This window comes from Alternaria alternata (assembly GCF_001642055.1).
Source record: "Alternaria alternata strain SRC1lrK2f unplaced genomic scaffold CC77scaffold_32, whole genome shotgun sequence".
Taxonomy (NCBI): domain Eukaryota; kingdom Fungi; phylum Ascomycota; class Dothideomycetes; order Pleosporales; family Pleosporaceae; genus Alternaria; species Alternaria alternata.
In genome coordinates this window covers 124260-132441 of record NW_017306221.1, presented here as the reverse complement: position 1 = coordinate 132441, position 8182 = coordinate 124260, and the positions used below count along the sequence as shown (strand labels likewise).

Sequence of the window (8182 nt, the reverse complement as noted above, 5' to 3'; positions counted from 1 at the left end):
AGTTTTGGTGTATTTCTTGAACACTTTGTACTTCCTGTATGCAGTTGCGGTTCTTATTGAGCTACCAATCATTGAAAATGCACCTCAAACTTGGAATCTTCTTTATGCTCCTTTGTGCCTTATGGGCTTGCGCGCTCTTTTCGACATCCTACAAATCCCAGTACTCGTCATCTCGCTATAAAGTAGGGCATAGTCGTGATGTGAATCAAACACTTGGATTTGAAAAGATCTTTGTCATCAATCTGCCATTCCGAACTGATCGAAGAGATGCATTGGAACTGATGGCAGCGGCCACAGACATGAAGCTTGACTTTTCAAGGGCTGTGAAAGGAGAAGAAGTCGAAGAAGTAGCCCTGGTATATGTAAGGTCCTTCTACACTACGGATCACAAGTGTCTTGCTCAAAACATCCAAGGGACGTTCGAAAAACGAAGCAAGTAATGGCACACGCGGAAGCTGGAGAAGCCACCTCAATGTTATCAGGACGTGAGTGAAGGTCTTCAATTGATGTCAGTAGCTGACTGTCCAAAGCGTTGTTGAAGATCGTCTTTCAACCGCACTGATTATGGAAGATGACATAGATTGGGACGTGCGTTTGCAAGAGCAAATGTCACGTTTATGGAGCAACCTTGGTCAGAAACGGCTACAAAGTTGGGAGTATGTATTGCTAGAGTGGTTTCACAAGCGAACATGGCTAACTCCCACGAGTGTTCTATGGCTCGGCCACTACGGTGAAACCTTCGACCCTACCGACCCAGGATTGACCACCTTTCATGATCCCACCCTTCCCGACTCCCTTACAGACTTCTATTCAAGAAGCACGTCTCAATTTCCGCCACAAAGCCGAGGAGTTCATCGAAGCGACTTCCCACTAGGAACATTTGCGTATGCAGTCAGCTACCACGGAGCAAAGAAGATCCTGTAAGTCTTGTAGCCAGCGCAAGATATATATCTTTATCTCACTACTCCAACAGCTACCAAATAGGGTTGAAGTCCACTGTTGCGCAGTACGATAATGCGTTGGCGCTGTCCTGTCAAACCGTCTTGAATTGCATTTCTTTGACACCGGGGCTTTTCCACGACTATAAGGCAGCTGGGTCACCAGAGAAACATTCTTCGAGTAGTCCGCATTTGGAAAAAGAGACACCTCATGAGCTTTTTAGCAAGGAAAGTAGGAGCTTGACACGTAGAGAACGAATTCTAACGAAGAACCTTAGGACATAGAGCTGTCTGTGCGTCAGTATATCGGCGAGGAGCTTGGGAAGCAAAACGATCGCCCCAAACAGCCACTATCTGAGTCGGAGATAAGTTCGCGATGGTTTGAAGCAGTACAAGGCGAAAGGTTCAGAACCTAGAGACATCCACACATTTGATACCACGGAAATTTTACTTGACGAATAAATTGTGGTGTCTTAGCACCGGTATGATATCATAAAGCCGGCTTTAACTTACTGATGCAGCTACTGTATTACTGTAGAAACCTTATGTTATATAGTGGACCACGCATTATCAATCGGTATCATTGCCCCATTAATCATCGTCGACTCTTCTGAAGCCAGAAAAGCAATGCCACGCGCCACGTTATCCACTCCAATGTAAGGAACCGGCGTTCCCTCGCTGTCTTTCGATACGTGCATTTGCACAATAGGGCTGTTTGTATAAGTAAGCGCAAAGCAGAACACATTCAATTTAGCTTAAGACTTACAAGAAAGCATTGAAGCCAGCAGAATCAAAGTGCTGCATCTGCACTGATGATGCGATGTTGGTTGCAACGCCGCCAGGCAGCACGCCATTGCATCGAATGCCTTCCTTATGGAATCGCCAGGCAACGTTTTTTGTAGCACCCACCTATCGCGCTGTCAATACTATTGTATGGTGTTGCGGCCGGGGGTTTGTACGTACCAGACCATGTTTGCTTGCAGTGTACGCAATACCAGCACTCGCCCCCGAAGTTCCTGCTTTACTTCCAACGTTGACGATAGAACCACCCTTTTGTTCCTTCATCGCCGGCAATACAGCCTTCATCATGCGAATAGGCACTGTCAGGTTGATAGACATGACCCTCTCCCACTCTTCTTCGTGAATCGTGTCGGCGCTGCTCCAACCATCGCTCACGCCCGCGCAATTGACCAGGACATCGATGCGGTTGTGTTTGCCGACGCACTTCGCTACAGCATGCTCAGCAGCTTGCGACTCGGTAAGATCAGTCTTATAGAAGGTGAATGTTGAGTAGTCTTCAGCGAGCTTCTGCGGCTGTTCGCCGATGTCTATTCCGAACACTGAAGCGCCTCGTTCGAGGAACAAACGTGTAGTTGCTAGGCCGATACCGGAGCTGCAACCGGTGATTATCGCGACTTTGTCTTGGAGGCTAGAAATGGACATGTTTAGATGCGAGTAATATTGATTGACGTATGGATGCGGATTGATCGATGATTCAGACTAATTGGCGATGCCCGCTGGTGGAAAACTTGGAATGACGTCAACGGTTAGCGTAAATTCTGGGACCCACTTTTGACAGTACCATCTAGAATGTATCCACTTGGACGATGCTTCATCTTCACCATCGAGCTCTTCGACCACGAAGACTGGAATGTACGTATTAGATAGGGAAGAGTTCGAGGACAAGAAAACTGGGTATATTATGCTATCCTAAGACAGCGATCGCGCAACATCATCCTTGGCACGAACAAAAAGAGCTACGGAGCCGATCCCGACGCGTCAACGCGTCCATCACCACTGACAATCTAGATTACTTCTTCCATGCGATGGACATCGCTATCCTTCGTCCATTGCCTGATTCTCTTGCCTAACCCAAAGTACAGTGGGAAGACGAACAGTGCAGGCCCCATCGCACAAGCGAAAATGACCATGGCGGGGGTGATCCACCCATTCTTGCTCTCGTGGGCAAGATCAAAAACCCAGTAACTATACGAGAAACCGATGAAGTTTTTGCAGACTGTCGCGACAACCATAATCTCACCGGAGATAGGTTTGTAGCAGTCGATCGCGTATGCGATGGCGATGGTGGGCACGGTTGTGACACTAAGGCCGGCGAACCCATAGCCCCAAACGACGATATGACCCCATGCCCATTGTTGCTGGTATGCGACGCCACCGAGGATTATCGAGAGCATGGTAATGATCATGTAGATGAACAATGCGGGCAGTCGCATCTCCGCTTCGCGTACACCGCCGTTCTTACGCGCTGCGCGAGCAGATACCCAGTCGGAGTATGGACCTGCCGTCGCCAGACCAAACAGTGCACCTACTGCGAATGCGAAGTTTGTGTAGCCGACTTGGTCTGGCTTGAAAAGGTAAGGTGGTGCGGCGAGCACTGGCGACTCTGTGAGGTTGAAGAAGAGGAGGATATCAGCTGGTCCAGCAAGCATCAGCCCTGCCCATAGGATGATTGGGTTGAAGAAGACTTTGATCGGCGTCCAAGTGTCGCGCACAACAAACATCTTCCACCGAGCATCTGGCTTCATGAACGGCATGAACTGCGCACGTGAGGGGCGCCCTTGCACGGCAATGGGTGTCTCTAGCGAATTTCGTTCGGAGTCTTGAATCCCAGCCTGCGTCGTCTGCTTCTCAAGGTTGCTCTGGCCGTCGCTGCTGACGTTGTCGCTACCAGTCTGAATGATGAACGTCGCATTACCGCGATGGTACTTTGTCTCAGGAAAGGTGAGTGCGATGAGGATAATGGAAACACCGGACAATGCTGTTTCTAGCCAGAAGAATGACTGCCACCCATAGTGGGCTGCCATAGATCCCGCCATGATTGGACCAAGGAAGGCTCCCATGAAGTAGCCAGTGCTACATGACATATTAAATACTGTACAATGGCGTGGAGCAGGCATTACTCACAAATAAACTCCGGTCCAGAGGCCTCTCTCGTGCTGGTAGAAGACGTCCGCAATCATCTGCACAGGGATACTTTCGCTCGTCGCACAGACCAGACCGTTTACGGCACGCGCCGCCAGCAGACTGCTATGACTGGTTGCCAATGCCTGCCACACACATGACAACAGAATCAGTACCGAGAATACCAGGCTGACAGCGCGTCTACCAAAAATGTTGGAGAGCGGCACGATGATGAAGTTGGCGAAACCGAGTGTGATGACGGTGATACCAGTCAGCATAGCCAACTGGTTGTTGTTGAGATGAAACTGCGCACCCAAGAGAGGGAACATGGGCGCAATGGACAGAGCACCAGTGACGGAGATCCAAGTGAAGAGCCATTGCGAGGCCATTACCATGACTGAGAAAGCTGTAAGCGGATTCTAAACCCTGTGGTAAGGAACAACGTACGCTTCCATTTCCGGGTCCAGTTCAAAGGGTCGCGGGGATCAGAAGAGGGCGTGGGTATCAATGTCTTCTGTGCTGAGCTGTCCTGGACGATCTCCGTGCCAGGTATGAGCTCAACGTTGCTGTGGTCAGTCGCCATCTTGAAGCTGCTTTACTCGTCGCAAATTGTTTACTTAGATGTTGAGCAGTCCAGCATGAACCTGCAGCGAGGATGCCATCTTATAGTCCTGTAAGCACTCGGCGTATTCGCGGTCTATGGTTCATCAATGCCTGGTAGACCGCGGAGGAGGCACCGCTCGGCATTGATCCCAATGCGGTGAGATATCACTTCATGCGCGATCAGCAGTCAAGATTGATTCTCCCTACGCACCAGATGTGTCAGCTACTGCAAAATCTAGCTAGATCAGCGAATGATAATGTAGTGAAATGAACGATTATGGGCAAGTCGAGGCGACTGGGTCTGTTCGCACTTCCGTAGTGTACTCTTGAATCCTTGCTCAACGGGCATTGGCAAAGCTTCGGCTGGTCAATGGTTGGCCGGCAGATGCTATCAACGCTATCAAACGCATGCATGGAGTCGGGAGGACTTTAGGAAAGGTCCCCTGTATAGTTTCTCAACCCGCCGATCCCACAACCTGCATGATGTGAGGTACAAGGCTGATGCCCTAGAGCCCTATCAATAAGCTCGTGCATAGTGCATAATGACCCTAGCTGCAGCCGGACCATGGGCGACTGTTCTGACGAGTGTTGAGCTTTCCTCTCTGGCTTGCACTCCTCTTTACAGATTCAAGGGCCTTGTTCTTCTCCCTTCTCCACAGAATTTGCTCTCAAACAGCACGATAAGGCGTGGCGCGTCGCAAACCTCCTCTTCCTACCTCTTACTAAATGTATCTTCGAAAATGTGGCAAATGTGAAGCTTTACTGTTTTCGGCATTGAGAGTGGAGACCCATTGTGGTGGTGGCGGGCACCATTCGGGAGGTCGCATCGGAGAATGCGGGGAGGCGCGCTGACGGACTCCCGTAGCCTCACTTGGCGAAGCGACTTGTCATTCTTTATTCAACCTTGAACTTCTCGACTATAACTGTTTTTCGTCAAGTCTGAAATTCGCGCGACACTATCGACTGAGATTGATTCGTTTTCTGGAAAACGGAACTTTCCGTTCAAGTTGTCATGAAGCGTTCCTCTCAGAACGACGATACGTACCAGCCATATACATGCGATGTTTAGCAAGGAGGTATAGGCTTCTTCGTCTATGTCTAGAGGTTTTTGAGGGATGTAAGACAGTGCAGGTGTCCCCAGAATGACTGCGTGATCAGATGGGAAGCCATGATAATTGAAAACACCCCGAACGAACCACGAGGGCAAGTTTTGCCGCGACATCCGGCACATTGCTAATCCAGAACGAAGTAGCAACTTCAAATAGTTACACAAAGCAAGTATTGGCCAAAGTTACTTCGCAATCACTTCGAAGCCCTATCTGATTTTGACAGGGTATCACGGATGGCCAGATGTCGTAAAGCCATTTTCCATGTCTTTTCACTTCCTTCGAAATTGCTCTTGACTTAGAGTTTTGCTGAAACTCCCAAATCGATGACCGGCGTTCCAAGAAAGATACGCTTGTCCATGCATGACAAACTCTTCCAATCCTGAGAGCGTGCGTGTTTTTGCGGAGAGTGTGCATTCATGCGAATCCATCGTACTGCAATCTCTCGTGCAACAGCATCTGGGTTGGCTTGCGCATCGTACATCAACACGGCAGCACTAACGATTACCATGAGGTGTTCGAGAATTTCTCGTCCGTGGTATAGGAGCTCTTCTTTCTGCGCATCATGGACAAGTTTGTTGAGAGCCTGAAGTATATCCTCGACGATTGGAACCTGATCATGAAAGGTAGACGAACATTGGTCGAGCAAGTCTTTGATCCATGGCGCGAACACGTTGTTCAAGATATCACCATCGCCCAACCGCTTGTCAGTAAGCACTCGAACGACGTCCTCAGCCATAACGCTGACGGTACCTTCCCATATCGGATTGACGAGATTATCGCGGTAAATCTTCGCAATGTTCATCAAGCCGCCGTCTTCGTTGTTCTCGCAGTATCCGACACCGCCGAGGCATTCCATACACTGCCGTAGCCCATGAACGGATGCCACACTGACTTGGGCTTTCATCGCAGGCAGCAGCAATCTCAACAAAGCCGCTACCGTAGTCTTGTTATTTGGTATCAACCTCGCTGCTTTCGTGTTTGCAACCATTTTGTCCCAATCTTGTTCCAGAGCGCCTTGCAGGGCAACACCGAGGTACGTGAAGTGCGTATTAGCCCAGTATCCGACCGTCTCTCCAGCCATCCACGCCAGATGTGCAGGGTTGGCCTGGAGTAATTCACCACGAACTTTGCGTACCTTGCTATAGGCACGGCAAATAGCCAAACCACGTCCCCAGTTCGCAACGCTGCCCCCTGCAGTGTGCAATCGCGTGATATTGAGGATAGCGGATATTTCCTTGACGCCTTGGCCTTCAGTACCGATGAGCCATCCACGCGCACCATTCAGTTCGAGCTCGGCAGTTGGCAGTGACTTAGTTCCTAGCTTATCCTTCAGACGCTGGATGCGAACACCATTGAGCTCAGTTTGAGGCTGCACTTCTTCATTCATAGAATCGGAACCCAGCGATTGAGTACCCACCCTTCGACGCATGGGTATGTAGAATGCCGACAAGCCACCTTTGTCTGTACGTGCAAGAAGTACAGCCATCTCAGAGTCTGTTGCGCTGCTGAACCACTTGAAGCCATGTATCCTCCAAGGGCCTAGTTGCATACCGACTGCATCACGGTCTCTTCCCATCTTTCTATCTTCAGCCAGTTCCTGCGATGTCATACGTGCAGCAAATGTTTCTGTGCCGGATACATCACTGCCACCGGATCGCTCCGTCATCCATTGCCCACTTGTCCAAGCCACATCCGGGTCGCGACTGCAAAGTCGATCGTACGCTTCTCTTAGTACTTCGCCTCGTCCTGATTGATCCCCATCAGAATCATTCTTGTGCTTGTCTAACAGTGTCGCAGCGCCATCAGTCATGCTTTGAGGGCACCCGGTCATGGTACCAGTCGAGCTCCATACATGATTTCCGACAAATTGTTGCACACGCCTGTTGAAGGTGATATGGGCTTTGTCGTAAGCCACCGAGACCACCCCCTCTTGGTATCCAACCTCTTTCAGCTTCTGCCACCCAGACGTCGTCCACAAAGGATCAATCTTGTTCTCTGCACCGAATGTAGAGAGTGGCCGTAGTACCGGATGTTTCGTCTCCGCGTCCGTGGCATACTTCAAGATAGATGGCTTCAACGCTAGACGTGCTAGATGGTGTACATGCTTGGTTGCTTCCGTTGCATTTTGTGGTAAGTAGAGATCCAATATTCGCACGACGACCTTATCGTCCGAGGCCTGCAGAGAGTCCGGATATCGAGACTGGAGAGCTTCTGGAAGGGAAGATAGATTGGTGTATTGTGGTGGTAGTACCGGAAGAGCTTGGAAGAAGCCAGCGGTTGAGGAGGAAGCAGAGAATGGCTGTTGCATCATGCTGGCATATGCGACACCAATGACTTTGGAAAACTGAACGTTGAATTGGAAAAACACACGATGTCTGTACGCGTGACTGAGATATATCCCAGATTCTCGGATATCCAGGCTGATGAGGAGATCCTCGGTTCACCCCGCAAAATGCCCAATCCGGCAGCCATAGCCGGATTAGCAGCAACATCGGCCGAGGGCACCATACGACCAAGCTCATTGTAGTTTTTGAGACTTTTTATCATGAAAATGTGCAGGCTGATGGCCGTCGTAGAGCAAGACGATCACTCTTGTTGCCTACTTAGGTG

General features: G+C 49.9%; 4 protein-coding genes across 4 annotated transcripts; 1 reads left to right on the top strand and 3 right to left on the bottom strand.

The window, feature by feature from the left end:
* Nucleotides 1–77: 77 nt before the first annotated feature.
* Nucleotides 78–1333, top strand: CC77DRAFT_1082650 (hypothetical protein; the record flags this gene model as incomplete). The annotated part of the gene is made up of 4 exons (XM_018529367.1): nucleotides 78–362; nucleotides 415–485; nucleotides 531–920; nucleotides 974–1333. The coding sequence occupies 4 exons, from the start codon at nucleotides 78–80 to the stop codon at nucleotides 1221–1223; spliced, it is 996 nt and encodes a 331-aa protein (XP_018379837.1). The 3' UTR covers nucleotides 1224–1333.
* A 54-nt stretch (nucleotides 1334–1387) lies between these two features.
* On the bottom strand, nucleotides 1388–2591 carry CC77DRAFT_1025816 (NAD(P)-binding protein). The gene is made up of 4 exons (XM_018526144.1): nucleotides 2521–2591; nucleotides 1902–2466; nucleotides 1705–1847; nucleotides 1388–1649 (listed from the first exon to the last, which is right to left on the bottom strand). The coding sequence occupies exons 2-4, from the start codon at nucleotides 2379–2381 to the stop codon at nucleotides 1487–1489; spliced, it is 786 nt and encodes a 261-aa protein (XP_018379836.1). The 5' UTR covers nucleotides 2382–2466; nucleotides 2521–2591; the 3' UTR covers nucleotides 1388–1486.
* Nucleotides 2592–2743: 152 nt separating this feature from the next.
* On the bottom strand, nucleotides 2744–4771 carry CC77DRAFT_1082646 (MFS general substrate transporter; the record flags this gene model as incomplete). The annotated part of the gene is made up of 3 exons (XM_018529366.1): nucleotides 4308–4771; nucleotides 3864–4257; nucleotides 2744–3812 (listed from the first exon to the last, which is right to left on the bottom strand). Exons 1-3 carry the CDS (start codon nucleotides 4441–4443, stop codon nucleotides 2744–2746), a joined length of 1599 nt encoding a protein of 532 aa, XP_018379835.1. The 5' UTR covers nucleotides 4444–4771.
* A 1009-nt stretch (nucleotides 4772–5780) lies between these two features.
* CC77DRAFT_564996 (hypothetical protein) lies at nucleotides 5781–8115 on the bottom strand. Its single transcript, XM_018532217.1, has one exon. The coding sequence runs from the start codon at nucleotides 7881–7883 to the stop codon at nucleotides 5868–5870; it is 2016 nt and encodes a 671-aa protein (XP_018379834.1). The 5' UTR covers nucleotides 7884–8115; the 3' UTR covers nucleotides 5781–5867.
* Nucleotides 8116–8182: the final 67 nt, after the last annotated feature.